The following is a 14754-nucleotide window of genomic DNA, read 5'->3' on the forward strand; positions in this document are numbered from 1 at the left end:
TTACATGTATTTAACATAAAAGGGAAGTTGGAGTCAGGAAAAGCACACAAGCACTTTGTTTTAATTTAGATGTAATGAGAATTGAACAAACATTAAATGTTTTCAGAAGTGTCTGATTTGCTTTATCAGATTGCACTTTGTCTCAGTCTATGTCACAGCCTTAATGTTAAGAAATGTGTGTTGATTTATAATTAAAGTGGATCTTAGTGAAATTATTTTGTTTGTAACACATGATTAATTATCCATTCTAGTTTAAACTACACACATACACATATTAGGAAAAAAGAAACCTTTCCAGCTCACCCTCTCTCTCTCTCTCTCTCTCTCCCCCCCTCTCTCTCTCTCTCACACACACAAACAGTATTCTCTGGTAGATCCTCTGTTGCTAATTAATGGACCATGTCCATTGTCAGCAAGGTTTTAAAATGTTACACAGTCTCTCTTAAGATATTAGTAATCTGTCTAGTACCGTCTAATTGAACAAAGAGGCTCATTCACTATTGTTGAGTATGTGAGAAGCCCTGAGAAGTTGTCCAGCTTGTATCAAAACTCTTCAGCTGTTGCCTTCTCAGTCAAGACCCTTCAAAACCTCTGAAATGTACAAAACACAGCCCATGGAGGAAGACTGCCACCATAACAATCAACACCATAACAAGCACCACGACAACCTCCACCATAACAACCACCACTATGACGACCACTGCCATAACAATCACCACCATGACAACCACTGCTGTAACAAACATCGCCATAACAACCACCAACATAGCACCCAGTGCCACAACGACTACCATGACAGCCACCACTATAGCAACCACCTCCATGACAACCACCACCATAACAACTACCACCATGACAACCACCACCATGACAGCCACCACCATAACAACCACCACCAATGACTACCATGACAGCCACCACCATAGCAACCACCTCCATGACAACCACCACCATAACAACTACCACCATGACAACCACCACCATGACAGCCACCACCATAACAACCACCACCAATGACAACAACTGCTATAACAGCCATCTATGGGTTGAGGGGTCGTGGTGGCCTTGTCTTTGAGCTACTGAGGCTCACTCAGATTTGTGGATGTGAGGTACGACAGTCGTGCTTTCCCAATCCAATTCCCACATCACTCTGATGCCAGAGCCTTGATAGATTCTTTACAATAGATTCCTGACATCTGAATGAAAATGATCTTTCAAACTGGCAATTGAGAAACGGATGTAGTATCACAACATTATAAGAGACTCTAATTGTGAGGACATGATTGGAATAAAACAGAGTGCAGCAGTGACATTTTTGCCATTGGTATCTACAATTCTTGCTTCTTTACTGAAGGCACATGAAGAGTGAGGGACAAGAGCTTTGTGTGAAATTTAATGTATAGAACTGTTAATTTACTTATAATTAATTATCTGCGTCTGATATGGGACGTCCTGAGGAGAAGGAGGAATTCATTTGGAGAATTAATTTTGTTCTTAGATATGAGGAATGGTCTATCATTTGGAGCTGTTTAGAATTAGAAGTCTACATAAGCCTACAGCTAAATCACTACTCTGTCTCTGCTTTCCCCCCACCTCTCTCTCTCTCTCTCTCTCTCTCTCTCTCCTCATTAGGGTTGTATCGGATTGAATGGATTGCTCATGTCTTTGTGTGGCCATGAACGGCAATGATTATCATAATGACTGTTTAGCAGGAAGTAGTGCTTGCTCGCTCTCTCTCTCTCTCTCTCTCTCTCTCTCTCTCTTTCTCTCTCTGTCTTTCTCTCTCTCTCTCTCTCTCTCTCTCACACACACACACACACACACACACAGACACACTCTCCACACTCCACAGTAACACACATAATCAATGTCATTTGATCCTTGATTGATCTATTACAGGCAGAGTGAAAGCTTTGACGAGGCATTTTTCTCTGCAGATCTCTTCCTCTATCTACTGTGTTTATAGAATGACATCTGCCAGCTTTATGGACAGCTTATAACCAAAACACTTTTCCACTGCATTTTAAAGACATCTTAACTTTTGTATTTTAGCCTCAACTCATGAGGTTAACCAGCATTTCCAGATTTGAAGTGGTTATTCTTTTCTTTCTTTCTTTCTTTTTTTTCCTTTAGAGTATGAGAGTGAATGTCTGTGTCTGTATGTTTGTGTGTGTGTGTCTGGGTGTAAAATTGCACTTAAATTCAAAATTACCCACCAATTTTGATGTTGGAAAACATGTCCTTGTTTGATGGTGTGTTGGATTGCCCTGTCCTCCTTTGCCCCCATCCTCCTCAACTTCCTCTCTCTCTCTCTCTCTCTCTCTCTCTCTCTCTCCCCCTCTATCTGTATTTCTCCCTCCTTTCTTCTGCTCATGGTGTTTTGAACCTTTCTCTGAGATGGATACAGAGCATCTCAGGTTAACCTTACCTCTCCATACACACTCTGCTCTCTCACTCAGGTTCACAGCGGAATACAGTGGCACAAAATCACTTCATTCTGTTTCATCCTTACAGTACCCAGCCTCACACACACACACACACACACACACAGACTTTTCTGGTATAGTTTTAGGTGATAATGTGAGTCTGGTGGATTGGTGGAGCAGGAGGAGGCACTGGAATGTGTGCATATATATATATATATATATATACACACACACACACACACACACAGACACAAATACATATGTTTTTTTTATGTTTTTTTTTTTTTAAATTTACAAAACATTTTTATTCTGTTTTAAAATATGGTGGTATTGTTTTAACCTAGTAAAACTTTACTTGAGAGAAGAAAAGCTTAATTTCTGTATGTCCTGTAAGTATGAATATTACCTGATATAGACAGCATGAAGATATCTGACTGTTTTCTCTCTCTCTTTCTTTGCGTCTGTCTTTCTCTGTGTCAGACTCGGCGATAGTGAACGGTGTGTACTGGTCTGAGGCTCTGAATAAAGTCTTTGTGGATAACTTTGAGAGGGATCCCTCTCTGATATGGCAGTACTTTGGCAGTGCTAAAGGTTTCTTCAGACAATATCCAGGTGAGTCCCCAGAGTGGGTCGCATTTAAGCTCTTGAGCACTTAGCAAGGAGTGTGTGTGTGTGTGTGTGTGTGTGTGTGTGAATAAATCAGACTTCATGTCACAACATTCAGACTATGTTTTATTTCTGAGTAAGCAAAGATTTGGCATGGCTTTTTGTGTCTGGCTGTGGATATTAGTCTGTGTCTGTGTGTGTGTGTGTGAGAGCGAGAGAGAGAGAGAGAGAGAGAGAGAGGGAGGGAGTACATTTGTTTATTTGTGTGGGCTTTGTGTGCATGTCGTTGTGTGTGTGTGTGTGTGTGTGTGTGTGTGTGTGTTTGTGACAGTCAGAGAGATGGGACACAGTCTGTGTGTAATTAGCTTGGCTGTCTCCCTCAAGGCATTATGGGACACAAGCTGGGAGCTTTTAGTTCGACTGAAAGGAGAGAGAAAGGAGTGAGACAGAGGGGTGAAACAGGGACATTGGATTGTCTTGAAGGGTGTAACTTTCACTGAATACGGTTTCGTTTTAGAAACCTTTCAATACACACACACACACACAACCACACACACACACCATGTCCAGCTCTCTCTTTTCTATCCCAGCTGATTGTATTACACTCTATATTTGGATTTGTTTGTTGATTGACTGATGTATTGAACGGTTCAGGTACTGCAGATTACAGTATTCAGTAGACTGAATGACTCTCACTGTCTGAAATGCAAACACTCCTCTCAGTCACACGTTCATACACACAAATTACGGTAGAATTTATCACCAGTTATTACACTTCTTCAACTCTTATCCTGCTCCACTGTTGTGTACATTGACTGACACAGTGAATATATATGAAATGTCTTATAAACCTGTGCTCAGTTACTGTTTGAATACCAACAGAAATAATAATTGTGTAATGATTTGTCTGTGCATAATTTTGTGATGATTTGTCTGTGCTTATAAAATTTGTTTATTTAGATGTTGTTTTCTCCTACAGGCATCAAATGGACTCCAGATGAACATGGAGTCATAGCATTTGACTGTCGAAATCGAAAATGGTGAGGCACTGTCTCACGCACACACACTCACACACAAACACACACACGCACGCACGCACACGCGCACACACTTACACACAAACACTCGCTGTGTGTGTGTGTCCGTGTGTGTGTGTGTGATAGAGTCTTTGGTACACACAGTGTAACAAACTGTCTGTATTGTCTTAGATTTTACTTCCTACTTTTAATCATTTAATCATTATGCTTCTCTTCTTTGGAAGTGACAATTTCTTTGCTTTTGTGTGTGTGTGTGTGTGTGCGTTCAGGTATATCCAGGCGGCGACCTCTCCTAAGGATGTGGTGATACTGGTGGATGTGAGTGGGAGTATGAAGGGGTTGAGACTGACCATTGCCCGACAGACTGTCTCCTCCATCCTGGACACACTGGGTGACGACGACTTCTTTAACATCATCGCTGTACGTCTCACTACTCACATTAAATACACCTCACAGAGAGAGAAACGCCTCTCTATTCACATTACCTCACTACACTATTCACATTACACCAAAACACTTTTCACATTACCCCACAACACTATTCACATTACCCCAATACACTATTCACATTACACCAAAACACTTTTCACATTACCCCAAAACACTATTCACATTACCCCAATACACTGTTCACATTACGCCATACACTGTTCACATTACCCCAAAACACTATTCACATTACCCCAAAACACTATTCACATTACCCCCAAACACTATTCACATTACCTCACTACACTATTCACATTACCCCAATACACTTTTCACATTACACCATACACTATTCACATTACCCCACTGCACTATTCACATTACCCCAAAACACTATTCACATTACCCCAAAACACTATTCACATTACCCCAATACACTATTCACATTACGCCAAAACACTTTTCACATTACCCCAAAACACTATTCACATTACCCCAATACACTGTTCACATTACCCCAAAACACTATTCACATTACCCCAATACACTATTCACATTACCCCAAAACACTATTCACATTACCCCAGTACACTGATCACATTACACCATACACTACTCACATTACCCCAAAACACTATTCACATTACCCCAAAACACTACTCACATTACCCCAATACACTATTCACATTACCTCACTACACTATTCACATTACCCCAATACACTTTTCACATTACACCATACACTATTCACATTACCCCAAAACACTATTCACATTACCCCACTGCACTATTCACATTACACCATACACTGTTCACATTACCCCAAAACACTATTCACATTACCCCACTGCACTATTCACATTACACCATACACTGTTCACATTACCCCAATACACTTTTCACATTACACCATACACTATTCACATTACCCCAAAACACTATTCACATTACCCCATACACTATTCACATTACCCCAATACACTATTCACATTACCTCACTACACTATTCACATTACCCCAATACACTTTTCACATTACACCAAAACACTATTCACATTACCCCACTGCACTATTCACATTACCCCAAAACACTATTCACATTACCTCACTACACTATTCACATTACCCCATACACTATTCACATTACCCCAAGACACTATTCACATTACTTCACTGCACTATTCACATTAGCTCTTTACACTATTCACATTACCCCAATACACTTTTCACATTACACCAAAACACTATTCACATTACCTCACTACACTATTCACATTACCCCATACACTATTCACATTACCCCAAAACACTATTCACATTACTTCACTGCACTATTCACATTAGCTCTTTACACTATTCACATTACCCCAATACACTTTTCACATTACCCCAAAACACTATTCACATTACCTCAAAACACTATTCACACTACTTCACTGCACTATTCACATTAGCTCTTTACACTATTCACATTACCCCAATACACTTTTCACATTACACCAAAACACTATTCACATTACCCCAAAACACTATTCACATTACCTCACTACACTATTCACATTACACCAAAACACTATTAACATTACCTCACTACACTATTCACATTACCTCAAAACACTATTCACATTACCTCAGTACACTATTCACATTACCTCACTACACTATTCACATTACCCCAAAACACTATTCACATTACCTCAGTACACTATTCACATTACCCCATACACTATTCACATTATCTCAATACACTATTCACATTACCCCATACACTATTCACAGTACCCCACTGCACTATTCACATTACCCCAAAACACTATTCACATTATCGCACTACACTATTCACATTACACCAAAACACTATTAACATTACCTCACTACACTATTCACATTACCCCACTACACTATTCGCATTATCTCAGTACACTATTCACATTACACCATGTAGCAAATCATAATGTAATAACTGCACATGATGTAATAATGGCACATAATGTCCTAAAAATGTAACAAAAACTCATAATGTAATAATATGCCTATAATCTAATAAAACTGTTGATTACATAGGGTTAGGGTTAGGGAAAGGTTACCCTAACCCTAACTCTAATCCTAACTTTATAATGTAGTAACTGGAATATAACCTAATATTGTATTACATTATGTGCAAAAAGATGATCAACATTTTTATTACATTATAGGCATACTGTTACATTATGTTTTTATTACATTTTTTTCACTACATTATGTACCATTATTACATTATGCACAGTTATTACATTATGAGTTGCTACACACCACTACACTATTCACATTACCCTATGACACCACTATACACATATACACACATATTCATGCTCACACACGCGCACACACGCAGAGAGAGAGAGAGAGAGAAAACACGCTGCTTATGAAGATTACTGTAAATTGCCACATGTCTCCAAAGGTTTTCTGAATGACCGTGCTTAGCTGTTTGCAGATGAAAGATGCTGGTGAGAGAGAGGCCCAGCTGAGTGATATGTTCAGACTGGTTCAGACTTGTTAAAATTGCAAAACATCTTCTGAAATTTTCAGATTATCTATCCTTTTTTTTTTTTTTTTTTGATCGGATTAGCTAATACACTTTGCAGATTATGCTTGTAAATCCAGCTTGTTACGAGTGGGCTTTTAAGACAGCAGAGCACTGCATCATAAAACACATCTTACCGAAAAGAGTTTGAATGATCTCTTAATTCCGTGTAATATTTTAACCATCTGAAGTATATTATTTCATCTGCGGCAGGCACTGTAAGTACACCCAACGCTCTGGGTGAAGTATGCTTTAAAAAAAAGAACTTCAAGAACAATATTAAAATAGACTCTTGGGAGCATCAAACATCACGAAGACAACCTCCTCTGTGTTTAATGCCATACACACACGCGCGCACACACAGACACACACACACACACACACTGCCTCAACCCAGTGTACCAGTGTATGCAGCCACTGATTTACCCTTCTCAGAGCGCAAGAGCACATTTGTCACTGTGTGTATGTATGAGTGTGTGTGTGTGTGTGTGTGTGTGTGTGTGTGTGTTTCACTCACAGCCTTGTTTTTTGTCTAGCCTTTTTTGACATGGGGAATTCATCTTTGCTGTGGCACAGTGCACGTCATTACAGTCTGACGCTGTGTTTCTTTACAAGGATAAGTTTCAAATCTCGTGTCATATTCTTGACTGTAATATTCTCTCTCGTTTTTTTTTTTTTTGTTGTTGTTGTTTTGTTCTTATGTTCTGTTTTATATCTCCACAGCTTAATCTTGCTCTGTATCAGATAAAAAGTTTTATGTTAAGAACATGTTATGCAGATACTTAAAAAAAAAAAAGGCGACATTTAAAAGTGCTGGGCTCCACTGACATATCTCTGATAAGTTTCTCATTACACCAAATAAAGGATTGGGCAAAGTTCACATGACCTCCATTTGACCTTTTAAGCTAGAGAAAACATTAACATAAGAGTTTTATCACTGACCTTCAGGAAGTCACAATCCAGGCCTGATTTTGGATGTTAAGGTGTTTGTCAGTAGCTAAACCAACTAGAACTTTCAGAGCTTTGCTTTTAGACACAAGAGAAATGTTGGTAACATGTCCAACCTTTTTTTTGCGTAGTTATAGAGAAAATGAGATTTAAACAAAAATCAGTAGAAAGGAGTGGGAAAATCAGAAGACTAGGAGTACAGCCATTCTCCCGGTTTTCGCCTCTCACCCAGTAGGATAGTGTGTTTTTTTCAAATGAATTGTCAATTCGCCATGTCACGCTCCCGGGCCAATTACGGCACATTTTGGATGAGTGCATTTAAATTGCAAATCAGCATTCTAGACCAGATCCCTCCCATACGCCACCACAACATGCTTATCATACCTCCATTTTGATGATATTACTGAAATGAAATATTCCAATTTGTTTGGCAGACCAATTTATAAGCCTCCAAAGTCATCATTAGCTTTGGCATGTATTTCCTTACGTCATAATCATTTTAGCAGTATTAAACGCCCCCCCCCCCCTTTTTTTTCATTTCTTTTTTATCCATTTTGATTAAGCGTGGGTGGGAAAACAATTATGGAAAAAAAAGTCATTATGTATGAATGAAGTTTTTTTTCTTTGTGCTTTTGAAAAAAAAAAGGGAGAAAATGAAAAAAAAAAGGCAAAGATAAACGTTATGCTTCTTTTGGTTATTACAATAGCTCTTGTTTCGTGATGAAAAGAAGAAATGTTGTTAATAGTGTAACTGGTGTGTCCGCACTTGTAGGAAAAGTGCACATTTCACCCCCTTCCTACCCCCCCTCCCAACCCCAACAGTAAGATTACGATAGTGGCACGCGGCTTTTGAAAAATAGGCTTCGTATTTCTTTTTTTTTTTTCATTGACTTTGAAGTCTAATTTCTAGTCATGCATAAAATTAACAGTATTATCAGAGGCAGGCAGGCAGCTTGCTGGGTGTAAGCAGGAGCAGGGTGGAGAGCTGGAAGCCATGCAGAAAATGAAAAAAAAAAAGGAATAGAGCGATTATCAGAGAAGAAGGCATGTAAGGAGAGGAGTAAGCACAGTGAGGGAAGAGCTTTGACTACATGTCTCATACAGCATCCAACACTGTCTCATACACAACATCCAACACTGTCTTATACAGCATCCAACACTGTCTCATATACAACATCCAACACTGTCTCATATACAACATCCAACACTGTCTTATACAACATCCAACACTGTCTCATACATCATCCAACACTGTCTCATATACAGCATCCAACACTGTCTTATACAGCATCTAACACTGTCTTATACAGCATCCAACACTGTCTCATATACAACATCCAACACTGTCTCATATACAACATCCAACACTGTCTCATACATCATCCAACACTGTCTTATACAACATCCAACACTGTCTCATACATCATCCAACACTGTCTCATATACAACATCCAACACTGTCTTATACAGCATCCAACACTGTCTTATACAACATCCAACACTGTCTCATACATCATCCAACACTGTCTCATATACAACATCCAACACTGTCTTATACAGCATCTAACACTGTCTCATATACAACATCCAACACGGTCTCATACATCATCCAACACTGTCTCATATACAACATCCAACACTGTCTCATATACAGCATCCAACACTGTCTCATACAACATCCAACACTGTCTCATATACAACATCCAACACTGTCTCATATACAACATCTAACACTGTCTCATACACAACATCCAACACTGTCTTATACAGCATCCAACACTGTCTCATATACAGCATCCAACACTGTCTCATACACAACATCCAACACTGTCTCATACAGCATCCAACACTGTCTCATATACAACATCCAACACTGTCTCATATACAGCATCTAACACTGTCTCATATACAACATCCAACACTGTCTCATACAGCATCCAACACTGTTTCATATACAACATCCAACACTGTCTCATATACAGCATCTAACACTGTCTTATACATCATCCAACACTGTCTCATACAGCATCCAACACTGTCTCATATACAACATCCAACACTGTCTCATATACAGCATCTAACACTGTCTTATACATCATCCAACACTGTCTTATACAACATCCAACACTGTCTCATATACAACATCCAACACTGTGTCATATACAACATCCAACACTGTCTCATACAACATCCAACACTGTGTCATATACAACATCCAACACTGTCTCATACAACCCGCACCAGTGTCTTAAACAGCATCCAACACTAAACTAGAGAGGTTAGAGAATAACTGGGATATATATCTCTCTTTCATTCTGAGGTCTCAGTGTGTGTGGGGTAGAACTCTGTAGATGTTTATTTGAGCAATCTAGTCTTCTTGGACTTTTACTGGTGACAAAATACCTTAGATTTGTAGTCATTCTGAATTCTATTGGTTATAATACGTGTGGGATATGTAGTCCTGCTGAACTCTGTTGGCTATAGTTCAAAAAGGATATGTAGTCCTTTCAACTTTGTTGCCTATAGTGCACATGTGATATGTAGTCCATCTGAAATCTGTTGTGCATAATACACATGGGAAATGTAGTCCGTAAACTTAACTTGCTATAGTACACATTGCATATGTAGTCATTTTCAGCTCTATTTCCTGCTATACACATGAAATATGTAGTCCTTTGAACTCTGTTGACTGTAAAACACATGCAATACATATTACTTCAAAGCGATATTATATAGGTTATAGTAGACTTGAGATATGTAGTAAGGATGTACCCGGATCCGAATAGGTTATTCGGGAAAGCACAAATAATGCGATGGAAACAGATTTTTCTTCTACCCGAAGTTGCTCGTTATTATTCGTGGGGGAAAAACATGATTGACGTGTCTGTGCGTCAGCAATTATGTTTCTTCATATCGATTCTTATCATTGTGGATGGCAACAATATAAAAATGTCCATTCTGTTTGCATCAGGACTTTGATTTCACTAGTTTCATTTACTACACATTATTGAAAAATGATCGCTGTACTCTGTAGTCGCCCCCAGGTGTGTGTCAGGTGCGGGACCTAGCAAGACAAATGCCCGGTGCGGCAGCAGGTTTATCTCCGCAACCTGTAGTTTTTAGCTGTATGTGTTAATTCCCTCCGTTAAAAAAAACAGTCGAAAGACGTTTCATTTACTACACAGTATTGAAAACTGATCGCTATATTCTCTCGTCGCTCCAACGAGTCAGCGCAAATTACTGTTGTAAAATAGTAATTCGCATTTCCCAAGCGAACTGCACTAACATTTAACAGATCAAGAATCGCGAACGCCACATCATTGCAATTGAAGATTACTCCCCGAAGGACATTTTTCTATGTCTTTACATTTTTTCAGTTTCTGATTGTTCAGTGTCCCCCAGTTAAAGGGGGGGCGGGGGGGCGGGGGCTTCAGACAGTTCATAAAACTTAGTTTAGTTCAAAAGAGAGAGATGAAATGCACAGCGTGGAAATGTATTTCATAATTAAATATGCGCAAAGATTACATCAGTCTGATCCTGTGAAGGCACAAAAATTGCATTGCCCATAAATATTACGTTAGAAAATACAACATTCGCCCGATTTGACGTAACGTCCTGCATAAATCACGCCCACTTCCGTCCTGCTATCCGAATACAGATACAGAGACAGATTATTTTGTTGGCTGAATAGATACAGATACAGATAATGACGTCTCTGTACACCTCTAATGCGTAGTCCCTTTGAAGTGACTGTATACTTTTGAAAATCAGTCCTTTTAAAATCATACTGCTGATATATGCTTGGGAAGTGAGTTGAGGTTGAGATGTGCTTTGTATTTGACCACAGAGGGGAGTGAGTTTTCTCCCACACTGTGAAGAAAGCTGACTGGCTCTTATTTAATATGACAGTCACAGCTACTCTCCCCGTGGCTCATTGTAATAAGACATTCAGGCTGTCGACATGTCACTTTGTACCATTAATTGTCCTTTGTGTTTCACTGAGATCTGATTAAATATTTAAAATTGTTACAGTATGTAATTTTCTTCTAACACAGACTGGTATGCTTGTGTGCTCACTCTGTCTTCTGCGTGTGGACTTGTATCGGCACACACACCCATATAGGCTCGCACAGACAGACACACACACACACACGGGCACAGACACTCACACACAGACACACACACGCGCATGTACGCACACACACACACGCATGTGCACATACAGACAGACACAGCCAGGCACACACTGATACACACACACACAGATACACACAGACAGACACAGACACACGCAAGCGCACAGACGCACAGACACAGGCACAGACACGCACACACACACACATGCAGTGACACACAGGCACAGACATGAGCACAGACTCAGACCTAAACAGACAGACGGACAGACAGACACATTCACACACAGACACACGCACACAGATGTACAGACAGACACAGACTGATACACACATATATGCGCGCACACACACACACACACACACTTGTGCTTTTTGTTGTTACTGGAGAAACATGTGTACTGTCATTATATTTGATGTGTCTGCTCAACTTTTAATTGTAGGCAAAGTTTAGACCTATTACTTTGGCAGAGGAGTTTGGCCACATGTCCAACCCAGATGGGGAGTGCACGTTCAGTCATGTGTGAAATGATCTCTAGTTTAATCTGTTTGGGCAGTAACCTTGCTTCATCTAAAGCCTAACTAACTCTCTCTCTCTCTCTCTCTCTTTCCCCTTCTCTCTCTCTCTTTTCCTTTCCCTGTCTCTCTCTCTTTCTCTGTCTATCCTGTGTGTGCGTGTGTGTGCGTGTGTGTGTGTTACAGTATAATGAAGAGCTGCAGTATGTGGAACCTTGTTTAAACGGGACACTGGTCCAGGCTGATGTGACCAATAAAGACGTGAGTAACACTTTATTTGATCCCCCTCTCATAGCTTATGCCTTCATTCACTCACATGTGCATTTTCCTATCCTGGCCCTCCTTGCATTGTGTGTAAAATGAAATTTGTCAGTCGGTAGATTTTTAAGTTTGTGTGTGTGTGTGTGTGTGTGTGTGGGCAGCACGTGTGGTTATGGCACCAGGTGGGGTTGACACAGTGTCACTGATAGTATTGAAGTGTTTCATTAGTGGTCTTATGTAAAGCAGAAGTGCTAATTCACACATCCATGCCATCCATCCACACACCAAATCATTCTCTACACATCCACACACTGACTCGAACTCCATTTCCCATGTGTTTCAAACAGTGCTTCAGCCAAGGGCCTGCACTGCCCTTTCCCCTCACAACCAGAACTCAGCCAGCTCTTTTCATATGTGTCGATTTGTGAGGACATATCTAAGAGGAATCATAGCGTTTAGGGATTGCTTTCTCGTAGCCAGGCTGTCAGACTGTTCCCCCTCTCTCTCTCCACCTCTCATACACACACACACACACACACACATAATTGGTTGTACTTTACAGAAGTACAGAGGAACAGACTGGATGTTATTACTCTGATAACACTTGACAACAAACATCAGTGACAACAGAGGAGGCAGAGAGAGAGAGAGAGAGCGAGAGAGAGGGGTAGAGAGAGAGAGAGAGAGCGAGAGAGAGGGGTAGAGAGAGAGAGAGAGAGAGAAAGTGAGAGAGAAAGAGAGAGAGAGAGAGACAGAGACAGAGAAAATATGAATGTAGTTGAAATCTAGACTCTTGTTTTCTGCTGAGGGTGTCTGGCCAGTCAAGTAAAACGATTCCATTTTCACGACTAATGTCTCACACTTTAGAGCTGTTTTACCGAAACACTGCTTCTGAAAAAGAGACAGGAATATTTTTCTGTGCGTGTGTATGCATGTCCACTAAAACACACAGCTAAAAATATATATTAGAAGAAGACTGCAATATTCTGTGCGTGCGTGTGTGTGTGTGTGTCCATGTGTGCATGTGTGTTTGTGTGTGTGTATTTGTTTAAATATGCCCCTGTGAGTGTGTGTGTGTATGTACATGTGCATTTGAGCGTTTGCTTATATCTAAGTACACACTAGCTACATCAGCACATCGGAAATGCAGCTACTGATGTTTCTACATTATTTAACAATACTGCATAACTCTTTAACATGTTAGATTAACAAACAGTGGGCACGATGCACCAAATGCATCCCTCTATTTTAAGGACTCTGTTAAACCCTAGTTGATAATGAGTAATTATTGGTTCTGTATTTACTACTGAATCATATTATTGCATTCAGAATGGGGCTTGATTGTTACTTACATGCCGTCCAATCACGAGGCTGGTTGACGGGATCTCAAGGCAGGCACTCTTGTGGTTGGTAGCGTGACTGAAGTGATGTGGGTTTCTCTGTTGTTTTGTTGTTATTTTTAAGCTCCCCCCCCCCCCCTTTATGACTTTGGATTCTTGTATGGCTATGGTATGTGCTAAAGGAATACATTGTTCCCTTGAAGGCAAAGCTAGGCTTGGCTTGAAAGAACAGAGGGTGATCTGTGCAATAGTGTTCACATAGAATATTCTGGACTGTCCTAAACTAAGATTTGGAGTAGCAGAGAAATGCATTAAGAAGACTTCACTGTTAGAATAGAATGTGCTCTTTAAAATCAGCCAGCTGCTGGTTTAGATCAGCAAAGGTGTGTGAGTGTGTGTGAGAAAGACAGAGAGATAGAGAGACAGAGAGAGAGAAAGACAGAGAGAGAGAGGGGGGATGGTTATGAGAGAAACTAAGACAAGAAGACTAAAGGA

The 14754-nt window shown here is 40.0% G+C and overlaps 1 protein-coding gene across 1 annotated transcript in view; it reads left to right on the forward strand.

The window, feature by feature from the left end:
- Nucleotides 1-14754, forward strand: part of cacna2d3a (calcium channel, voltage-dependent, alpha 2/delta subunit 3a) — a 172846-nt gene that overhangs the window by 72115 nt on the left and 85977 nt on the right. The window contains exons 6-9 of the mRNA XM_030785246.1: nt 2907-3038; nt 4012-4072; nt 4339-4489; nt 12845-12919. Of these exons, the coding sequence (XP_030641106.1) occupies nt 2907-3038; nt 4012-4072; nt 4339-4489; nt 12845-12919 (419 nt within the window). The remainder of the gene's footprint in view (nt 1-2906; nt 3039-4011; nt 4073-4338; nt 4490-12844; nt 12920-14754) is intronic.

The sequence above is a fragment of the Chanos chanos genome, chromosome 9, assembly GCF_902362185.1.
Source record: "Chanos chanos chromosome 9, fChaCha1.1, whole genome shotgun sequence".
Taxonomy (NCBI): domain Eukaryota; kingdom Metazoa; phylum Chordata; class Actinopteri; order Gonorynchiformes; family Chanidae; genus Chanos; species Chanos chanos.